The sequence below is a fragment of the Diabrotica virgifera genome, chromosome 8 (assembly GCF_917563875.1).
Source record: "Diabrotica virgifera virgifera chromosome 8, PGI_DIABVI_V3a".
Taxonomy (NCBI): domain Eukaryota; kingdom Metazoa; phylum Arthropoda; class Insecta; order Coleoptera; family Chrysomelidae; genus Diabrotica; species Diabrotica virgifera.
Window position 1 is genome coordinate 29905434 of NC_065450.1, and position 24480 is coordinate 29929913.

General features: G+C 31.9%; 1 protein-coding gene across 5 annotated transcripts in view; it reads right to left on the reverse strand.

The window, feature by feature from the left end:
- The window catches only part of LOC126889850 (zinc finger protein 235-like), a 204985-nt gene that overhangs the window by 29936 nt on the left and 150569 nt on the right, over positions 1-24480 (reverse strand). For 2 of the 5 annotated variants that reach the window (XM_050658541.1, XM_050658539.1), the window contains exon 2: positions 1568-4497. The exons of 2 other annotated variants lie outside the window; for them this stretch is intronic. In XM_050658541.1, coding sequence (XP_050514498.1) covers positions 3347-4497 — 1151 coding nt within the window. In that variant the 3' untranslated portion in view covers positions 1568-3346. Of the gene's footprint in view, positions 1-1567; positions 4498-14450; positions 16307-24480 lie in introns of those variants that run through there. One more of the 5 variants, XM_050658536.1, reaches the window with a different exon arrangement.

Genomic DNA, 24480 nt, shown 5'->3' on the forward strand with positions numbered 1-24480 from the left:
CAACAGGTGGAAAAGGTATTTTTTTTTTGGTAAAAACGTATTTTTTTAGTAATATTGGTAATATTGTTAAATGCGCCATTTTGGTTTTTACTTGAGATTTTTTGGGATGTAAAGAAAATAAAAGCACAAAATCGGGCATTTTCTGATACCTTTGAAGGTACTATCAATACATTAAATTTATACAGAACATATTTAACATAAATTTTGGCTTGTATATTAAAATTTTATTTTTTTAAATTTTCATAATTATTTGTCAAAAAGGAGCGCATGCGTTTTTTAAAAGGTGAAATATCCATATTTGACGGTAATCTGAGATGCGTTTATAAATTTCACATAAGGTAATTTTGTTTAAGTCCTTTATTTATTTATATAAATTTAAATATCTAATGATGTCAAAATAGTTTACTTTTTGGTTTTCGCAGTCACCATACAGGTGTTAAAAATATAGGTAAAAAAACACAACCAGTCCGACTCTTTGAGCAGCCATTGCACGCAGGCACTTTTTATAGTCGCTTCACTTTTCTTATGCAACGTTTGTGAAACGTTGTTGCTTAAACATAGGCTGCCCAGGCGACGTCAAGACACAACTTAAAAATCGTCCACCAAATTAGTGCAGATTAGGGTCGTCTTCTAGGCAATAACAACGTTGTAACAAAACGTTGCCACGCGGTAGCCAAGTTGTCGCGTCGACGAATTGCTGCTGGGGCAGCGTCCATGTGGACAATATACCAGGAGTGATCAATTACAAATGTTTTATTCTGTGCTATGCTAGCCGTAGAATTACTGACCGGACCCCAAAAACTCGTCTGATCCAATTAACATCGTACCTACTTTACAACGTTTTTGTTTGCACTATCAATGTGCACTATCAAATGTGTTTCCAACTCACTTGCACTACTAAACTGCTTAAAACAAATTGCACACTTGGTGCATTTTCCCCCAAAGTGCACTTTCAAATGACTTGCTTGAATAAATTGCTTGAAACAAATTTCACACTTGTAATGTTTATACCCAGTGTGCATTCTCATATGTACTTTCAAATAACTTGATGAAGTAAACTGCTTCAAACAAATTTTGCACTTGTAAGGTTTTTCCCCAGTGTGCACTATCAAATGTGTTTTCAAATGAGCTGCTGTAGTAAACTGTTTTAAACAAATTTTGCACTTGTAAGGTTTTTCCCCAGAGTGTACTCTAAAATGTATTTTCAAATTACTTGGGTAAGAAAATTGTTTGAAACAAATTTCACACTTGTAAGGTTCTATCCCATGGTGTACTCTCAAATGTGATTTCAAATTACTTGCACTACTAAACTGTTTTAAACAAATTTCGCAACTGTGAGGTTTATCCTCAGTGTGCACTCTCAAATGTTTTTTCAAACCACTTGGACTAAAACACTGTTTTAAAGAAGTTTCACATTTGTAAGGTCTTCGTCTAGTCGCAACTTCCGTATTTTTATTTAATGTTGCCCCTTCAGCGTGTTGGGTCATATAATTCCCTTCGTAAGATGAACCCTCAATTAGTGTCTCCGTAATTTCCATTTTGTGCTCTTCTTGGAGATAACCTGAAATACAAATCTAGTATAGTAGAAGCCACAGTTAGAATGCAGTGCAGGTAGCATAGGGCAATGTATTTCTTACGGGAGAACGGCTGACCACCCAGGCAACCACTGATGTCAATAACGTCGAGGAAACGTCGGTTTTTGGTTGAATGTATACACGTGTTTGAACATTACGTTTGCAGGTGATTTTAAACACGTAAGTATAATGACGTTAAAATACGCTTGAATAACGTTTTCAATTCAGAGAGTCTAAGTCTGATGTCACCAAATTAGGAGGAGCTTAAGGTTGAATATTAACTCCAAACAATTTCGTTTATAACGTTAGTGTTCGACTGGTATATTATTTTACAAATAATGACATGATTTCGAAGTTAGTTAAGTATGATAAAATACCCTACGTTATTTCGAAAAATAACGCCCTAGGGTATTAAATTTAAATAACTAGTTAAATACTGTCAAGTTGACAAATGACAACCTAAGTAAAACTATGGTTACCACAATTACCTTACGACTATTGCTGGTAAATATACTTTTTGAAAACTAATTAATTCAAAATTCATTCAATTTTTTGCATAGAAAGAATAATTTAGTCGGATATTAAACGTTGAAGGCACCACGGGTTTTATAGATAATACCGCTTTCGGTCAACGTATATCCCTCGGTATATACACCATTGACCTCAAGCGTTATTATCCTTATAAATACCCTTGGTATCTTAATAACTATAAATAATCATAAGAAAATGTTCATTTATTGTTTACGTGCTTTGTCTGGTAAAATAAGATTTTTCATTTAGATATTTAGTTGAAGAAACGTGTTAATTAAGAGATTTTTATTCGTTTTGCGCAGGTGAGTTAGTTTACTGCACTAATTCATCTTGAAAAGTTTTTGAAGTTATGTTTTATAAAAAATATGAATTTCGATCAAGAGTAAAGTACAGTATTTCTCATGATCATCTTTCAGTGCGTCACAGTTTTTCGATTTCTTTCTAACGCATTAAATTGTATGTGACAGAAAAAAAGGCACGTCGGTGATTACATTTCGTCGGTGACATTTTTATAACATTTATTCTAGTTATTCTAGTTGTCGATAGATGGCGCCATAATAAAAATATTTTTTTTAATTAGATAATAATATTACAAATATAATCTGTATAATTTATAAGACTATACAAATCAAAGAAAATACCATTTTATAAACGCAAGAAACGCATTTGATTTGTTTTTATTCCAAATTGAAAATAAAATGTGACAACTGTCAGATTTAACTAAAATGTCATGTTAGAATAAATGTCATAAATGTGTATTATCACGGACTTACCCTTTTTCCTATCATTTGTTACGCACTGAAAAATGATCATGAAAAGGACAAACCTTTATAGTTCACAACATTTAAATTGGAATGATACAATTGCACATTAAAATATAGCTTTTAATTCTAAACAACTTTTCATAATAGAAATTTTCTATATTATGAATTTAAATACGTAAATAAACAAAGTTTTCGTTATGATAATGCTCTCATTTTCAGCTTGTTTCTTCATGTTATTGTTTAGTTCGACAATGTAATTCTCTTATTTATACATCGATGATTGAATCATGCTTTAGTTGAACAGGGTATGACTCAAGGTTTATCCCCAGTGTGTACTATCAAATGATTTTTCAATCTATCTGCTTTACTAAACGGCTTACAACAAATCTCATACTTATAAGATTTTCCCCAGAGTGTACTCTAAAATGTATTTTCAAAGAAACTGCCTGAGAAAACAGCTTAAAACAAATTTCACACTTAAGGTTGTTCCCCAGTGTGCACTCTCAAATGTCTTTTCAAATCACCTGCTTTACTGAACCCCTTAAAACAAATTTCACACTTGTAAGGTTTTTCCCCAGTGTGCACTATCAAATGTGTTTTCAAATGACCTGCCTGAGAAAACTGTTTTAAACAAATTTTGCACTTGTAAGGTGTTTCCCCAGTGTGTACTCTAAAATGTATTTTTAAATTACTTGGCTGAGAAAATTGTTTGAAACAAATTTCACACTTGTAAGGTTGTTCTCCAGTGTGCATTCTTAAATGTGATTTCAAATTGCTTGCACTACTAAATTGTTTAAAACAAATTTCACAGTTGTAAGGTTTATTCCCAGTGTGTACTTTCAAATGTGTTTTTAAGCTACTTGCTACGGTAAACTGTTTAAAACACATTTCACACTTAAAGGGTCCTTTCCCAGTATGGGTTATTAAATGTCTTTTCAAATCGCCTGCTGTACTAGACGGCTTAAAACATATTTCACACTTGTAAGGTTTTTCCCCAGTGTGCACTATCAAATGTGTTTTTAAATGACCTGCCTGAGAAAACGGTTTTAAACAAATTTTGCACTTGTAAGGTGTTTCCCCAGTGTGTACTCTAAAATGTATTTTTAAATTACTTGGCTGAGAAAATTGTTTGAAACAAATTTCACACTTATAAGGTTGTTCCCCAGTGTGCATTCTCAAATGTGATTTCAAATTACTTGCACTTCTAAACTGTTTTAAACAAATTTCACAGTTGTAAGGTTTATTCCCAGTGTGCACTCTCAAATGTGTTTTTAAACTACTTGCTACGGTAAACTGTTTAAAACACATTTCACACTTGTAAGGTTTTTCCACAGTGTGCACTATAAAATGTGTTTTCAAATGACCTGCCTGAGAAAATTGTTGTAAACAAATTTTGCACTTGTAAGGTGTTTCCCCATTGTGCACTCTAAAATGTATTTTTAAATTACTTGGCTTAGAAAATTGTTTGAAACAAAGTTCACACTTGTAAGGTTTTCGTCTAGTTGCAACTTTCGTATTTTTATTTAATGCTTTCCCTTCAACGTTTTGAGTCATATAATTTCCTTCGTACGATGAATCTTTAATTGGTGTCTCCGTAATTTCCAGTTTGTGCTCGTCTTGGGGATCACCTAAAATACAAATCTACTATAGTAGAAGCCACAGTTAGAATACAGTGCAGGGGTGCAGGTAGCATAGGGCAGGGGTCACAAATTATATTCCGAGGGTCCGTTTCGAAAACCTAGGACGCTTCCGGGGTCCGGTTTTATTGCTACCTGATTATGGTTGTCTTTTTTCTTCTGCACATATAGTGTTCAATCATTTTTTGGAACATTTTTAAAAAATAATACATTTAAATTTTGAATTTTGGTAACAGCTGACCTTAAATTGCGTTGTTTACTTTTCAGCTGCAGTACTGTACATTTTACGGTGAATAAAAATACTATGGAGAAGCAAACTTTTTGGCCACTGTAGAGTTGAATACTTTCTTGGTACAGTTAGATCAGGAAATTTAGAAAAACATAAATCGATTTTTAAATACAGCACCTATCACACAAAAAATCTACGATAGAAAAATGGGTGAAGATGCTTAATAAGTGCATTTACAGTGCGTAACATGCGTCCAAAAGTGGATAAACATGTTAAAATCAGTACATATATTAAAGGCCAGATTTTGTTACTCGGAGGGTTTTTGAGGTCACTGATCACAAAAACTCCATCAGAACCGACCCATTGGAGCATATAGTGCCCAGGGTCACTGCTAAGACAAGTAGTCTTCTGGAGTTTCGAGGGTTTTAGGCACTAAATTAATGTAAACAGATTACACGGGGTTTTGAGGTCGCCGAACAAGAGTCTCCATTACTGCCGAAAATTTTCGAAACTCCAGACGATGTACCTTAGCATTAACACATGTTTGTTGGAAACTTTATAAATCCGAAAACTGTTTAACTAAATTCACAACTAAAAAGTACTGTCACTTAACTTAACATGTAGAGAGCAAATGAATATAAAAAACGCACTGAAAATTTTACATTTTTTGAAGTTATACTTCTTTACGCTCGATATGAGGGTGAATTTTTATATGTTAAAACCTACGATCCCGGCGCATGCGCATTATAACTTTGTTCTGATTGGATGTTAAAATGACATGTCAAAAATTATTCAATATGTCGGCTGTGGCAAAGCTGTGGTTTGATTATTTATGGTTGTTGCGTTTTGAAATTTGTGTGAAAAGAAACAACAAACAAAAGTTAGTTAATAGTTATACTGCCTTTTTAAATAGTTTTCATATATATTTTTGGACTTTTGGACTATTTTGGACAAGGACTCATTCTAATTTGGTAAGTAGTTTTTATTATAATCATATTGTAATTATACATTTGGATTAGGTTGGAATAAATTTATTTTCTCAAGAATGGGGATTTTAGAGAGAAATCCGAAATTAGGTCCGATTTTTATTTTTAAATTATGATTTTTTGGCGTAGATTTATTTATCTAGTAGGTATGTAATGCTTTGATTTACATGCTTAATTTGATTACCAACAAAAGTTCTACCAATCTTCATCTAATATATTGTTTTCTTACTGTTTTGTTATATTTTAATATTTTCTTCCACAAAAATCAAACTACATACATAATTTGATTTAAATTCAGAATAACTGTCAAACAGTAAAACGTTCAGTTGACCTATTTTTCCGCATGACAAATAATGAGTAATTGGATGAGTGAGTCAAGGCTTTGATTACGAATCAAAGCGTCCGCAAATTCGCGGGTTCGAATCCCGATGCAAGTTTTTATTTTTTTTATGTATTTTATGATTGTAAGTATATTTATTATATAATTTTTTTTCAGAAAATGCGTATTTAAAATTTTTGCCAACAATTATTATCGTTCATAAATCATTTTTTCTTTGTGGCATTTTTCAATGTGTTTGTGTGCGTTTTATTCTTTTATTTTTTAAAATTTTTGGTATTGTCTTAATAAAAATTTTTGGAAAGTAGTAAGTATTAAAATTAGTTTAATATTTAAATAAAATATAAATAAACTGTTTAAAGTATATTATATCAATTTCGTTAAAATCACATAATATGTAATAGAAGTATAACTTCTTACGTGCGTACAAAGTACCCACACATTCTTTTTTTTTTATTTCCACGGGACAAGCCCAATACAGTTACAATTTTTTACAAATTTTGGAACAATTTAGTATACTAAATATAAGTCATACATATAACACATAAAATATAATAGTTAAAATAGTTAGAAGAAATAAATTACATACAGGACAAATTAGAAACAGACTGGTAAAGGTGGACATAACAAAACAATAATTAAGAGGCAATATTAATTTGTTGCAAGTAGCGTATAAATTGGTTAGGTGTGGAACTAAAATTAAGCCTCTCAGTATTTTGATTTGCTAGACGTAACATTCTAGTTATAGGTTCATTGAGGCCATAATTACATTGATGGAAGGGTACATGAAAAGTGGTTTCAACTGCATTTCGAGTACTGTATGAAGGAACTTTAAAACCAACCTTAGACAATAAATAATGACTATTTGCTGTACCATTTAACAAACTATATAGAATTTTCAAATAATGGTGATAACGACGTTCTTCCAGGGTATTGATATTTATAAATGCTCTAATTTCGTCGTAACTGTAAAACCTGTTACTCCCATTAATAACTCTAATTTTAAATCCCAAAAACCTAAGGAATTTATTTTGAACTTTTTCAATTTTTTCTGCGTAAACATTATAGTAAGGTGACCAAATACTACAACAGTATTCCAAGTGAGGTTTAACAAGAGAACAGTATAACAATTTTAGGGTAACGCCTTTGAAATAATAGAATCGATATGATCTGCGAATTTTAGCGATTTGTCAAACAGTATTCCAAGATCTCTTATTGTATTAACACAATCTAGTGGTGTGTTATCAAGTTTATATTCAAACGGAATATCCGTTCTACCTTGATAAAAACTAATTTTATGACACTTTTTGACATTTAGCTCCATTTCATTTTCTTTACACCAATCCTGTATTTTATTTAATTGAAATTGCAGATTTTCGGAATCGTCAGGACTAGATATTTTCTAAAAGATTTTTAAATCATCCGCAAACAAAAGCTTATCACAGTTTATATCTGCAATATCATTTATAAATATAATAAATAATAGTGGACCCAGATGTGAACCCTGAGGGACACCAGAACTGACAACTACATCCTGAGATAGACAATCTTGGATCCTTACTGCTTGGCGCCTTCCTGTTAGGTAGCTTTCCAGCCATTCAAGCAGTTTCCCATCTACTCCAGCAGCTTCTAATTTAGACAATAGGATCCCAAGTAGCAATTTGTCGACGCGACAACGTTGTCTACCGCGTGGCAACGTTTTGTTACAACGTTGTTATTGCCTAGAAGACGACCCTATTCTGCACTAATTTGGTGGACGATTTTTGAGTTGTCTTGACGTTGCCTAGGCAACCTCCTATGAAGCAACATCGTTTCGTAAGCGTTGCATAAGACAACTGAAGCGACTATAAAAAGAACCTGCGCGTGCAATGGTTGCTCAAGGAGTCAGACTGGTTATATTTTTTACCTATATTTTTAACACCTGTATGGTGAATGCGAAAACCAAAAAGGTAACTATTTTGACATCGTATTAGGTATTTAAATTTATATAAATACATAAAGGACTTATTAAAAAATAAGCAATAAAAAATATGCAAATTTAAAAAATCAAATTTTAATATAAGTCAAAATTTATGTTAAAGATGTTCTGTATAAATTTAATGTATTGATGGTGCTTTTAAAGGTATCAGAAAATGCCTGCATTTTTTATATTCTGTGTTTTCATTTTCTTTACATCCCAAAAATCTCAAGTAAAACCAAAATGATGCATTAAACAATATTACCAATATTACTAAAAAAATACCTTATTACCAACCCTAGACCGATAAGACAACTTAGAAGTCCAATCGCCAACCAAACCCGGCCGCGCTGACTATCCCAACCATTTTAGAACGCACCCTCTTATTGGGTGACAGAGAGGTCATGTGACCAGTGTCAAAAGTGTAGCATTCTCCTTAACAGCGTTGCCACATTTAGGAGATTTCTACTTTTTTGGTAGATTTTTGATATTTTTTAAAATATTCTAGTAGGTAATATTTTTTAGTAGATTTTTGGTATATTTCAACATTTTGTTATGACTAAAATAAAACTTGCTTTTTAATAGTATTTACCCCATTTCTAAATTAATTTTCACACATTTGGTTACAATTTCCCAATCCGAAAATAAGATTCAGAATAAATAGGTCATTACCGAAAATAAGATTCAGGACGTAGATGATGAATATTACAGAGAAATGAAACTGGATTCTTGTGTAACAAACTTGCAGATTTCAAGTAACAGTGCAAGCAGTATTTCAGGTGTTATTGAAGAGTTCTGGCATTCTGTGAGCCTATTAGAAGCTAACGATGGAAAACTAAAATATCTAAACATATGTAACTTTGCAAAACACAAAATGTGTTCACGTGTTTCTAATGTTAAATGCGAAACAATTGTTTGAAGAATTTGATCCAGACATGCAGCTGTTAAAATTAGTGGATGACAAAATATTCTAGTTGTTAAATGTACCTATTCATTTTTTTCGAATCATGAGGAAACTATAATAAGTATTTTTGAAAAATTTAAACGCAGAATGAAACACTGCATTATTTAGAAAAACCAAAACGTTTCTTTTGAATGAGATATTTGGAATTAAAATGACACTACATTTTGTCTTTTTTTCACCAATGTAACTTATTAAAATAAACGTTATAGAAGTTTTCAGGGACTTTCGGTCCTTGGTAATACTAATAACGTAATCTTTCTTTCTGCGTTTAAATTTTTCAAAATACTTATTAGTTTTCTCAGGATTCGCAAAAAATGAAAACATTTAAAATACATTGAACATTTTAACGGGCGACATTTTGCGCCTATCCCCTTAAGTTAGCTGTTGTTTTTATTATCAAAAATCCCAAATATATTCCTAAAATCCTTAAGTATATTTTAGGTTTTGATTTAGTAGATTTTAGCTAAAAAATGGTAATTACCAGTTGTTGTTTTGGAATAATTAGGTTTCCAATTTTTTGGAATACCTCTTGGGACAGTTAAGACGGATATGCAGATTACTGTATAAGTATACTGTATTTACATGGCCTAAAAAGAATCTACTGATTTTGTGAAAGCAAAACTACTGAAAGAGTAAAAACTGACCTGGCAACCCCGTCTAGCAAAGCTGATACAAAGAGTGAAAGATTAAGGTTATCAAATCTACTGATAAAACAGTGGACAATGGAATGGAAACCAGCTATTAAAAAAACAAACAAACAGGTTGTTAAATAAATCGAAAATGTCCAGCAAAATAAAACATATAATAATAAGAAAAAATAAGGTTATAAAGTAAATTCTTTTTCTCCTTTTGAAGTTGCCGCAAAGGTGTCACACACCTAGAACAACACCTAGGGTCGTGACAGACAACTTCAGAGTCGGCCAGAAAACCCAAATCGGCCAGGGCGTAAATTAGTTTAGCATTATAACGTTTTTAAGTCGTTGCGATGGTTGAAAAAACTGAACTGTGATATGTAGTTGTCACAATGCTAATAAATTAGTTGCCCGTGTAACTAAAGATATTACTTTAACGTTGTAACATCGTAATGTCAGTCGGGATAGGGGACGTTGGCTGAAACAACTAAAAATGCTCTCGGGCAACGTTATATACAGTGCATTTGTTTGTACTGACAACCAATGCGTCGAAAAATTGCTACTTGGGATGTTATAATTTACCCTGTCAAATGCCTTGGCAAATCACCCTCCAAAGCACTTGGCAACGCATCCAAATAGCAAAGAAGATTTAATTCAGATGGTTTGTGTTTCTGAAAACCATATTGCTCATCTACTGGAAACAACTTGAAACATACCGAGAGGCAGTCCAACACTAAGCTTTCAATTAACTTAGGAATAGTACTTAATATAGAAATCGGTCTGTAATTTGTAATATCAGATCTACTACCAGCTTTATGTATTGGCGTTAAAAAATTTAATTTCCATGGATCAGGAAAGTAACCAGTATACAAAAAAGAATTAAAAATTTTCCACAATGGTCTGGCCAAAATAAAACTGCATTTCTTTAAAACTATAGGAGGTATTTTGTCAGGACCAGCACCTCTGTTCACATCTAACATCATCATCCTTTCATATACTTGAGATATTGTAATATTACATGAATTAATCGTTATATTGGTGGTGGGAGGTAAAAGACGTTTACTGATTGCTTTCTCAGAATACACCGATAAGAAATATAATGCAAAAGCATTTGCAATATCACTCGGAGTTGTATAAGTGATATTGTTCAAAGACATTTCATTTGATAAACCTGTCCTCGTTCGTTTTGAATTTATGAATGACCAAAACGATTTAATGTTACTATGAATGGAATTCTCAGTTTTTTCTATAAATTTATTATGACAAGTTTTTGTTAGAGCTTTACATTTACTTCTAAGGCTCGAGAATGCATTATACTCATTTAGAGAGGAACTAACTTTAAATTTTAAATGTGATAACTTTTTTTCAATTACTAGTTTCTTTAGTTCTGGCGAGAACCATTTTGGAAACTTTTTTGTTGACATTATTTTTTTTGGCACAAAAATTTCAAAAGCACAGTACATGACTTCGTAGAATGCATTTAACATTTTATCTAGACTTTGATTTTCAAGAATTTGATCCCAGTTAATACAAGAAAGGTAATCACTCAAGGCATTAAAATCAGTGTTATTAAAATCCAAATAGTAAGAGCTGTTCTGGTTTGTTGAGCAGCTATTACTACAATGAAAATCTTGTATGGCAATGTTTAAGGCAGGATGATGCCTATCTAATGGAACTATTTCCTCATCAGAAGCTACAACTTGAATAGAACTGTCGTTAGCAAATATCAAGTCCAATAAAACCCCACGAGAATTGGATATTGTGTTGATTTGAAATAAATTGTGAAAATTACATAGATTTGACAATATCCAAGCAGATTGAGTTTCATTAGGAGTACAATATTGACTAAAAGTAACATTGGAAGACAGTTCATCATTAGACCACATAATGTTTGGCAGATTAAAGTCTCCGAACAAAAATAGTTTGGAAGTTGGATACTTCTCACTAACTTCATCAACACTCACTGAATTCGGTATATACAGCTGGTTCCGCTTTCGGTGGAATATAAACAGTTCCAAATATTGCCATAGACTGACCACTGCCAATAGTAATAAACACCTGTTCAATATTACTGCTGCTTACAAATAGGGCACTCGAGATTGACTTCCTGACCGCAATCAAAACACCGCCACCCCTAGTGTGGATGATAGTTTCACTTGATCTATCTTTTCGGTACACAAGTACCGAAGATCATACCAAGTTCAGAGTCTAGAAAATCAGCAGTCAGCCAAGTCTCAGTTAAAATAATTACATCATAGGAACAATGTGAAATATTTAATAAGAGTCTGAAGTTTGTGGAGACTGACTTAGTTTTGGCACGTGGAGACTGACTTAGTTTTTTTGAAAAATTTTGGGTATATTGTTAAAATATTTAATGGTTAAATTAAGTTCACCTTGGTCTTGTCTCTTTAATAATTCATTTCGAGTTTTACTAAAAAGCTCACGTTGCATTTGAGTTTGATCGAGACTTATAAGAATTTTTTTGTCTTTGTTGGTATTGTGTCTATTTTTAAACACCATAAAAGCTTCTTGAGCAGAAGATAGTGTTATTTTTAGTGGTCGATTGCCATTTTTATTTTTCTTACCCACTCGGATTATTTTTTTAACTTCAACGCTGGGTGGGTTATCTACGATTTGAGTTATGAAACTCTTAACTTCTTGAACATCAGAGTTATGATTTGTTTCTGGAAAATTAAAAATCATGAGATTATTCGCTCGTTTTGCCTCTCCTGTATTTCTGTAATCACTTCTTTGGCACCAAGATTTGACCTCTCTTCCTTTAAATTTTGAATTTCCACTTTCATTTGACCAACTTCTGCCTTAAGAGCTTCAATCTGCCTCACAAGATTTGGCACATTTTTAAACGCAAGCCTACAGTCAGTACAGAAAAAGTATAAAGATCTCTTCTGCAGGATCACTGCACGTAACTCACTGGCACTCTCCTCAGTATTATGCAATATTATGTGACAGCTGTTACACACTACAGATTTATCTCCCATAGGATTTTTACAATTTCCATTCATAATAATACTTTGAACTAAATTCTTGGACTATAACGCTTATTAAAAACCAACTTATATTTGGAAACAAGTTAAATTAGCCTCTACTAATTGATGTCAGCAAAAAAGAGGGAAGCAAAGACCAGCTCATTAACAACTTACTATGGATTTATAACACAATTTAGTCAATTTATTGCACAACAAACACAGGTTCAGCAAAACAAGGTAAATCACTGAATCACTTTGATTTTTCTGCAAATTTACATATAAAATAAAGTTTATTTACTTCACAAAAACCTCTTAAAATTTAGCAAAAATATGACATGACAAATTGTTCCACTTGTACTTGAGAATGTTGAAACTAGAATGAACTATACATATATAACACTTTACTTAAACTCCAAATTAATTATAAAAATAAAAATGTATACCATTTTTATTCAGCTGAAATGCGAAGCCAAAACTGTCTTAACTGTCAAAACTGACGATTTCACCTCTTGTTAGAGGTTCATTAGAGACTGCATAGGCTGCTTTCTCTGGTCCAGGTAAAAATTTTCGACATATTAATCCCCCATTACAACTGACGAGAAGGTAGTAGGTGCGTAGCGGCATCTGCTAAATAAAAGACTAAGTTTTTCAACCTAATAAAAATATTTGTAAATTAAATATTTTTAAAAGATTTTTAATTGAAAAACTTATTGGCCCATTTTCCTGGTGACACCTCCAAGGCTTCTACAATATGCAAGCCAAATGGATGCTGCAGTGAAGACAAAAGGGAAGGAATTCTACACTATGCAATTCACAACCCCCGTCTGCAGCGTGGTAAAGTTCCAACGGAAAATGGACCTAGTTACTCTATAGGAGTAATACTAATATAAAAATAAAAATGTATACCATTTTTATTCAGCTGCAATGCGAAGCCAAAACTGTCTTAACTTTTACCTAGATCAGAGAGTGCAGCCGTTATCGACGATTTCACCTCATGTTAGAGGTTCATCAGAGACTGCATAGGCTGCTTTCTCTGGTCCAGGTAAAAATTTTCGACATATTAATCCCCATCCAAATTAATTATTATAATAGTATAACAATAAGGGGAGAACTTAAAAATTAAATTATCAGTGAGAAAAATGACATTTTTCATTTCGTACAATCTGTCTGAAGTTTGGATTGAGGTTAGTGCAACTGATGCTCATTAGGGAGTTAAGATGTTCATCTGAGATCTGTAGCGATTTTTAATAAAGTGCATTCTTGAAAAAGCGGCTTCGCACACATAGGTTGTGCCAAACATAGTACACAATTTCACTGTCAAAGATTTTCAAAATTGCCGAACAATATGTTCTGAATTTAGTGGGGTCTGCATAAAACTAGCCTACGGTCCGGATGCGGTCCGCCATTTGGTGACCCCTGGCAAGTGACGTCAATAACGTCGAGGAAACGTCAGTTTTTGGTTGAATATATACACGTGTTTGAACATACGTTTGCAGGTGATTTTAAATATCTAAGAATAAGGACGTTAAAATACGTTTGAAAAACGTTTTCATTTCAGACAGCCTAAGTCTGACGTTACAAAATTAGGAGGAGCTTAAGGTTTAATATTAACTCCAAACAATTTCGTTTATAACGATGATCATAAGAAAATTTTCATTTATTGTTTACGTGCTTTGTGACTATTGTGACTACGTGACTTTTCATTCAGATATTTAGTTGCAGAAACGTGTTAATTAAGAGATTTTTATTCGTTTTTGCTCAGATGGGTTAGTTTAATGCAGTAATTCTTCCTGAAAAGTTTTTGAGGTTATGTTTTATAAAAATATGAATTTCGGTCAATAGAATAATATAATTGCACATTAAAACATAGTTTTTAATTCTAAACAACTTTTCATAATAACAATTTTTCATATTATGAATTTAAATACGTAAATAAACAAAGTTTTCGTTACCATAATGCTCACATTTTCAGCTTGTTTCTTCATATTATTGTTTAGTTCGATAATGTAACTCTCTTATTTATACATCGATGATTGAATCATGCTCTAGTTGAAACAGGGTATGACTCAAGGTTTACTCCCAGTGTGTACTATCAAATGATGTTTCAATCTATCTGCTCTACTAAACGGATTACAATAAATTTCACACTTGTAAGGTTTTTCCCCAGAGTGTCCTCTAAAATGTATTTTTAAATTACTTGGCTAAGAAAATTGTTTGAAACAAATTTCACAATTGTAAGGTTGTTCCCAGTGTGCATTTACAAATTACTTGCAGTACTCAACTGTATTAAACAAATTTCGTAATTGTGAGGTTTATCCCCAATGTGCACTCTCAAATGTCTTTTCAAATTACTTTCAAATCTAAATTGCTTCAAACAAATTTCACACTTAAAGGGTTCTTCCCCAGAGTGCACACTCAAATGTCTTTTTAAATGATCTGCCTGAGAAAACTGTTTTAAACAAGTTTCACACTTGTAAGGTTGTTCCCCAGTGTGCATTCTCAAATGTGTTTTCAAATTACTTGCAGTACTAAACTGTTTTAAACAAATTTCACACTTATAAGGTTTTTCCCCAGTGTGCACTATCAAATGTGATTTCAAAGAACCTGCTTCACTAAATTGTTTTAAACAAATTTCACACTTGTAAGGTTTTTCCCCAGTGTGCACTCTCAAATGTTTTTTCAAATCATCTGCTCTACTAAACGGCTTAAAACATATTTCACACTTGTAAGGTTTTTCCCCAGTGTGCACTATCAAATGTGTTTTCAAATGACCTGCTGTAGTAAACTGTTTTAAACAAATTTCACACTTGTGAGGTTTTTCTCCAGTGTGCACTCTCGAATGTATTTTCAAATAACTTGCTTGGTTAAACTGCTTCAAACAAATTTCACACTTGTAAGGTTTATCTCCAGTGTGCACTTTCAAATGTTTTCTCAAATTACCTGCTTCAGAAAACTGCTTCAAACATATTTCACACTTGTATGGTTTTTCACCAGTGTGCACTCTCAAATGACATTTTAAAGTTTTTGATTCAGTAAATTCCTTAAAACAAATTTCACACTTATAAGGCTTTTCCCCGGTGTGCACTCTCGAATGTATTTTCAAATCAGCTGCTCTACTAAACGGCTTAAAACATATTTCACACTTGTAAGGTTTTTCCCCAGCGTGTACTGTCAAATGTTGTTTTAAATGACCTGCCTGAGTAAACTCGTTTAAACAAATTTTGCACTTATAAGGTTTTTCCCCAGTGTGTACTCTAAAATGTATTTTCAAACTACTTGGCTGAGAAAATTGTTTCAAACAAATTTCACACTTATAAGGTTCTATCCCATGGTGCACTCTCAAATGTGTTTTCAAACGATATGCTTGGCTGAATTGTTTAAAACAAATTTCACACTTGTAAGGTTTATCCCCAGTGTGCACTCTCAAATGTATTTTCAAAGAACCTGCCTGAGAAAACTGCTTAAAACAAATTTCACACTTGTAAGGTTTATCCCCAGTGTGCACTCTCAAATGTTTTTTCAAATTACTTGCAGTAGCAAACTGTTTTAAACAAGTTTCACACTTGTAACGTCTTTGTCCAGTCGCAACTTTTATATTTTTATTTGATGTTTTCCCTTCAACGTGTTGAGTCATATAATTTCCTTCGTAAATTGAATCTTCAATTGGTGTCTCCTTAATTTCCATTTTGTGTTCGTCTTGAAGATAACCTAAAATAAAACCCGTCTAAAATAATGTGAACATTTGAGTGTAGAGGAAAATAAATGCTACTGGCATTTCGTCCTAAGCAATACGCCCTCCAGTGGCTATTGCAGTAACCGAGCTCAAATACATTAGACTATAATACATACAACTCTTGCCATTTCCCATTAATTTTGAGGCAGCAAAAGATATAGCGCCATCTAGTGGTGTGCGTTGTCTAACCACAAACTATGAATGACCTTAACATCTGTCACTTAATCCATATTAATATTATTAACCTAACTTTTTGCTGTGTGTTTAATGTTTATTATATGTATTTTGAAAAAAAAAAATGGATTTTGTAAATCTGCTATTACTAAATGAACTTAATGATGTGACAGAATCAGACAGAAAGACATAATTTAAATCTTGAGCGAAGCCAGTTACGAGACTCCAATAATCTATTTGAAATAGACGACCAGGTTTTTATGAAACATTTCAGTGCCAAAATCTATTACTGTGAAATAAAATTAAAACATTGTAACTACCAAAAGATTAGGAATTTTATTTTTTTTATGTTTTGCGATACTATTAAAAATTTAATGTACTAACCTCACGTTGTAAGTTTTTATGCTTTTTTATACAATGTTTTTCCTGTTAATATCATTGTATTTACTGAAAAAATAATTATAATTTATTTTAAACTTGATGAAACAAATAAATTTTGTGAAAACTTGATATTAACAAAGAGTTTCTTTTGTGTGTGTGTGTGTGTGTGTGTTGGAGCATTATTGGCTTCGTAGTCAATATCCATTTGCCACCTTACCTATTTGGAATTATTTTGTATTATTTATGCGGAAGCTCTAAAGGAGTGCTTCCTGCTTTCTACTCGTTTGTTTAGGTAGGTATCCAATCACAATCCTGCTCCAATTTTACAAAGAACTGTTTTATATACTTATATCTAATTTTTCAACGATTTTTATTTCTATTTGGAAATATTTCCTTTCGTTGTGTTTTTTAAATCTTGTTTTATTAATTATTTTGTTTTCATTTATTTTTTATTTTATTTTTTTTTTATCTTTTTTTCTAATATAAATTGGGATATTAGACTAGGATAAAGAGTTTCTTTTATCCTGCCCTTTAAATTAATGACTGCAACCTCAAAATATATGTAGATTACAGACAAAGAATTCAGCTACTTCATCCATTTAGTGACGACGTTTTGTTTACATATCTATATACACACCGAATCGATTTTGTAAGGTTCCCGTTGTAATATTTGGGTCAAAGGAACCCAGAATTAAGTTTTCATCTCTTCCCAAAACCAAAGAAAACGAATCAGACTGAAACTCAGGTGGTTTTGACATGCTTTTTTTTTATAATAATTACAAATGCTGAATATGATGTTTCAGTACGTCGCAATTAGTATTGCAAGAGTCCAGAATGTTCAATGCTGACGGGCGGTAACCTCTTATTGAATTATTTGAGTGATACTTAGAATATACTGGATCATAGTGGTTATTATACCGTAACTCATGTGTGGCAAATGTACATTTATGTTTTGTTAGTAGCAGAAACTGTTTTGTGGATTTTCACTAGAGACATGAGTACTTTTCTATTGTCTACTGTTTTATTCAAATCTTAGTAAAAAATAAAAATTTTAAGTACAGTAAGTACTGTGTTTCATTTAGTTTCGAAATTTGGCAATGTATCTATAAATACACAGGCGTTTTTGTTCCATAAACTAGCACAGTGCACTCAATACATACTTGCTCATACAATATGTCAATATAAAAGTTATATTTTCTTTTTTTTGCAAAATTCATATTTTCGAGCATTGTTGGTTGCTTGCATACAGACCAAATAAATTGCAAAATATTTTTTACTAACCCAACTTTACAAGTACTCTTCATAAACTTAAAAAATAACATGTAACAGAGAGAATTAGACTTTATTGGAATGTTTCCAACGGGCTATCGATCTAAGTCTTTAATATGTAAGTAGGTATGTATTTTACCGTTAACATACTATAGAATTATTAGGTAAATAAATCAATAAAAATACTAACATAATTATGTTTTATTTTTGACAACATATTGAAAGATATTGAAGCAAAATTCAAAATCAATTTTCATTAAACAGACTGTTGTCAAAAGATGCAAAAACTTCAAACAAAATCAAAACGGCTATTCCCATCTATATTTGCCCATAATATTTGTGATTTTTTTTATTGTCAATTTTCCATATACTCGATTCTTGAATGGAAGGAAGTCTGCAACATTTTTCGTTTTTTTTTTCAGGTTTAAATAATTTAACAATAATTATTGTTTATGACTCGAAAACGATTACCTTTAAAGAAAAATTACAAAAGTCCTTTTTTGTTTCCAATGATCAAAAGAAACTAAAATAATGTCTACCGGGCCCGAAAAAATTGATTTTTATAATTTGTTTTAATTTTTTTTTTTTAATAAATTTAGCAATAACTCCGAAATTATGGCATTTAGGTAAGTATAGGGATTATCACACGAAAAATAATCAACATTTCTTAAGGACTTCAAAACGCAAAAAATATACAGGGTGTTCCATTTGAAATAAGAAAGTTCATTAGATTTCCAGAAGAACGGATGATCTGACAACAATGTAATTACCACTATAATATCGTCCGCATTAGAAAATCCTTATAGCCCGTATACACGACAACGATTTTTCGTAACAATGTGACTGTACAGTGTTTAGTCGTCAACACAGAAGAAAACAAGTTTTCAGGCGCTTTTTAAATATTATAAAATAACAAAAAATAATGGTGTGTTCTTCAAGTCTATCAACACAGTAAAACCAAAGAAATAACAAAAAAATGAAGCACTTTTCGCGGAAAACTCATTAAAACTTTTTTAAATATTAAAAAAACCTTTATTTTTGTTTTCATAAAAGTTTCTAGCATCAAAACTAAGCAAGTTTGACCGGTTCAAAGTCCTTATTTTTGAAAAAATTGGTTTTATACTAAAAAAAGTTTTTTTTATTTTGAAAATGCCCTTTTTTTAAATAACTTGAAAATATTAGTGATACGAAAAATCTCAAAGAGTAAAGAAATGTAGGTTTTGCCATTATAAATATTATGGTTTTATTGTGTTTTTCTGTAAGACAAAAAATGGTTAAGATATGGATGTTCAAAATTTGCATACACTCGTGATTAGTGACTCGTTCAACGTTCAACCCATTTCCACTAGAACCATTTCAAAAATTAACACTTTGAACCGGTGAAATTTACAGGTCATATAAAAAGAGTTAAGTAATTTGTAAAGCGATAATGATTAATTTCATTTGGAGTGCTAAATAGGGGGAGATTTTCAGGAATTTTTTACCAAAAAAGGACTTTACTTTACAAAATAAAAATAAAGTTTTTTTTTTAAACTCTTTAAAAAAGTTTTAATGAGTTTTTCCCGAAAAGTGCTTAATTTTTTGGTTATTTCACGTTGAAATATTTGATTTGAAGTTTGACGAATAAGAACAATTTTTCATGAGCTACAACTTTGCTTTTACTATGTCGATAAACTTCATTTTAAAAAAAAATTATAAGCTACATTTTTGCTAGGAATATTTTTTTTGATTATATACTTTTTGAATTATTTGCGAAAAATCTGAAAATGTGGTTTTTTATTGAACAATAAACATCTTCACTAGCAAATAACTCGAAAAGTATTGACTTGACCACTTCGATGGTGACACTAAAAATTACACGGTATCGCCGAATTTCACATTCATTTACTGGGCTATAACATAAAATTTTGTTACACAAATCGCATTTAGTCATTTTTCAAAGGAGGCCGGCCCCATTTCCAAGTCTGCAGGGAGGCTCCGATGGAGTTTGTTACGCCACTGTGCGCCTTTGCGTAAACTTCGAATCATAGAACATAAAAACATAGAAAAACTTTGTGACGTGTACAAAAGGCGCAAACCACTAAACAAAATATTTTAATGAAGTATAGTTTTACTAAATATTAGTGTTGGGAATTTATTTCTCCAACATGCTGGGGGCCTTGGTTTTGCTACCAAAACAATTTATTCCACCCTCTTTTTTTTAGTTGCATTTTTTTAAAGAACCTATTGCTTATACAGGGTGTCCAGAAACTCTCCCGACAAACGAAGACTGGAGATTCCTCAGATAATTTTAAGACAATTTAACCCATTTCACCTAGTTCGAAAATGCTTCCTAAGGGAGATAGAGCCCTTTGAAGATGGCGTCATGGAAGTAGTTTTGCTTAAATATCTCCAGAACGCTTCTATTTAGAAAAACAAAAACTGGTACATTTATTTATCTTGCAGAGATAAATCGATTCCATCAATTGCGAATTTCTAGTACCGGTCATAGGCGCCCATTCTGGGTAGGGTAACGGTTATTTTATCATATAACTTTTTTATCTTTAATTTATAAGCATTTTTTATACTGGATTAGTAAATTGTAAGGTATTCTAGTACTAAAAGTTACTCTTGCTTTAAGTCGGTAGGATGCACCGTTTTCGATAAAAATCAATTTGCAAATTTTTCGTTTGTTGAATTTGAAAAAAAAATTAAAAAAAAAAAACTATTTAGAAAAACGAAAAGTGGTACGTTTATTTATCTTCCAGAGATAAATCGATTTCCTTAGTTGCGAAATTCTAGTACCGGTCATATGCGTCCGTTTTGGGTAGGTCAATGGTTATTTTATAGCATAACTTTTTTGTCTTTAATTTTTAAGCATTTTTGACACCTGATGATTAAATTATGAGGTATTATAGTACTAAAAGTTACTATTACTTTAAATCAGTAAAATACACCATCTTTTTTTGACAAAAATTTTCAAATTTTCTTCAAATTTAATAAACGAAATGCCATCAATTTGCCATACCAAAAAACGTGCATCATATCGCATTAAAGCAAGACTACCTTTTAGTACTACAATAGCTCACAATTTAATAATCCATTGTCAAGAATGTTTAGAAGTTAAAGACAAAAAAGTTATGCGATAAAATACCAGTTGCCATACCCAAAACTGGCGCATATGACCGGTACTAGAAATTCGAAATTGATGGAATCGATTTATCTCTGGAAGGTAAATTAGCGTACCAGTTTTCGTTTTTCTGAATAACAGTGTTCTGGAGATATTTAAGAAAAACTAATTCCCAGACCCCATTTTCAAAGAGCTCTAGCTCCCTCAGAAAGCATTTTCGGACTAGGTGAATTGGGTTAAATTGTCTTAAAATTACCTGAAGAATCTCCGGTCTTCGTTTGTCGGGAGAGTTTCTGAACACCCTGTATAAGTATGTATGTTTTAAATTTAAATAGAAATAATTATAAAGTTAAATTTTGCTTATTATTATAAATTGAAAAAAAAACTAAATTAAATTTGTTCATCGTTAATTGGAAGAACAGAAATTTTTGTGACAGAGCGTAAGTATATTTCCTTTTTAGTTTTTACTTCCACCACTCTTACCTTTCCGTCTTTACCAGCGATAACTTTATTAATCTTTTCTATAGGCCATCCAAAGGAAGAAACATTGTTCTCCTTTACAAGCACAAGCATGCCTTCTTGTAAATTTGGCAACGATTTTCTCCATTTAGGTCTGTTTTGAAGTTGTGTTAGATGATCTTGGTACCAACTTTGCCAAAAATGCTGCTGCATTTGAACACACAACCTCCAAAATTTTAATCTGTTTTCAGGAATTTCTGTTAAATTAGTTTCCGGGAAAGTTTTCAAAGGAGCACCTAATAGAAAATGACCTGGTGACAAATATTCTAAGTCAGAGGAATCATTATTAATTGCCATAAGAGGCCTTGAATTTAATATTCCTTCAACTTGAGTAATCAAAGTAGGTATTAAACTCTTCATATTATATTAAAATATTATTTCCCATCACCCTTTTTATATGAAATTTAGCACTCTTAACCCCGGCCTCCCATAGACCCCCAAATACTGGAGAATATCTTGGGATGAACCAAAATTCAATTTTATCATCAAGGCAAAAGTTGTTTAACTTAATGTTGTCGTTTAGAAGTTTTTGAAGTTGATTGTTTGCTCCCTTGAATATGGCACCATTGTCACAAGAGATCTTGGATGGTTTACCCCTTCTAGAAATGAATCGTTTAATGAAGCTAAAAAAGTATCTGTTGTTAGGTCAGAGAGTAACTCCATATGAATTGCCTTCACAGAAAAGCAAACAAACAATGCTATAATATATGCTTTTAGGGCAGTCAATGAGGGTATTTGGCTCCGAATTCCATCCTACTACATCGATTTACTTGATATTTTCACAGTAATATAAGTAGGGAATAGCTCAAGAAACAAAGTCTACCCTATGCCGATGTGCGCTTATATCATGGGGGTGGTTCCCACCCCTTCTCGGGAGTGAAAAATGTTTTGGTTAAAATAGCCACGGAAAAAGTTAGAGAACCTAATTTTAAGCAAAAACTGTTCTAATTATTTTTTGAAAACTCAATCTTTTTGAGTTATTCGTGGTTGAAAATTGGCCATTTTCATTGAAAAATGACACCTTTTCAGACAGATTTTTGCGAATACCTTAAAAACTATGCATCTAACAAAAAAACTATATAAAATATTTCTGTAGGTTATAAAAAAACAAAGAGATTCGTTCCTTCATAAATCTTCTACACTACCATGCAAAAAAATCGATCCACTACAAATTTGGTCATTTTTGAAGTTTTGAAATTCCTAAACCTGTTGTTCGATTTAAGTGATTTCTTTACCACGTTATAGCCTTATTCATTGACAATATCGCTGTAATAATATTGTTGCTAGTCAGTCAAACTGTCATTATATACCGGGTGTACGAATCAAACTGTGCCTTTTTCTCAAAGTTCGCATCACCCTGTGGACTATTCTAGCATTTATAAAATACTGAAATTAAAAGCTAACTATAGCCCCAGGTTTTCTTAACATTTTGTTTTTCGATTCATTTGCTTACAGTGGCGTGCTGGCCATATAAATGAATCGGTGCAATCACCGAGAGGCTGCGGCCTCTTGAGGCCGGTCAAATAAGATTTTTCCCAAAAAATTTTAGATGTAACAAACATTTTTTTTAATTTCTAATCGAATGATATTAACAATACATTTCAAAAACATTTTGTTTTTTGAATGTCACTGATATCTTTAGAAACAAAGAACATAGACGGTTTTATTCTTTAACATGTGTTTTACCTGAAACAAAAGTTTGAAACACTCTGTGTAGGAAGGAAAACGTAAAAAAGTGGGTATATATCGAAATTATGTTGTAGTCCCATATTTTGTGAACATTTTATTTTTCTTAGTTTCTCTGATACCTATCTTTAATAACAAAGAAACTAGAACGGTTTTACTCTTTAATATGTGTTTTAACTGATGACATGCGATACGTCAGGAGATTATGTCTTATCATACACTAAGGTGAAATTATTTTCTATATATAGTGCGAAAGGAACAAAGTGTTCAAAGAAATAAAATCTGTGCAATGTACCTCTCGGTATTTAAAGAGTCTCCACGTAGACACCAAATCCGTACTCACTCTCAAGGAAAGTCCACCCCAAAACATCACAGAGCCTCTATTAAACAATGTTCTTCTCTCTTATGTTGTACTGAGCATATCGCTCACTTGGTCGACAAATATATCTTAAGGTGTCGACAGAATTGTTAACGTTATGTGCCTTTCTGTTTTTAAAGGTTTGTTAGCTGATATTTTTTATTGTTAATTTAGTTTTATTTCAGTTAAAACATGGAATAAAACCGTCCATTTTCTTTGTTTCTAAAGATATCAGGGACATTCAAGAATCAAAATGTTCACAAAACATAAGACTTACGATTTCGATGTATATCCACACTTATACCTTGTCTTCCCTACAGGGTGTCTCAAACTTAACATCAGAAAAACATACATTGTATATTTTCTTCCACCCGGTAGGTATAAGTTAAAAAAAAAGTTTGAGCAAACCTTTGCCCAACTGAAAAATACCAAAGAAAAATCTAAAATAGTAAAACAAATTAGCGGAATCCGTTAATCTGTTCCCGAAAAAATCTACTATGACAATGATCATAATAATTTTAGGTAATGCATAACTTTTGAAACTATGTGTATTTTATTCAGGAAATTATGGTTTTGCCTTACTGCATACAACACTGTCATACGTGTGATAATATTTATTATTTGTAAAATTGCTTATTTCTGAATAAAAAATA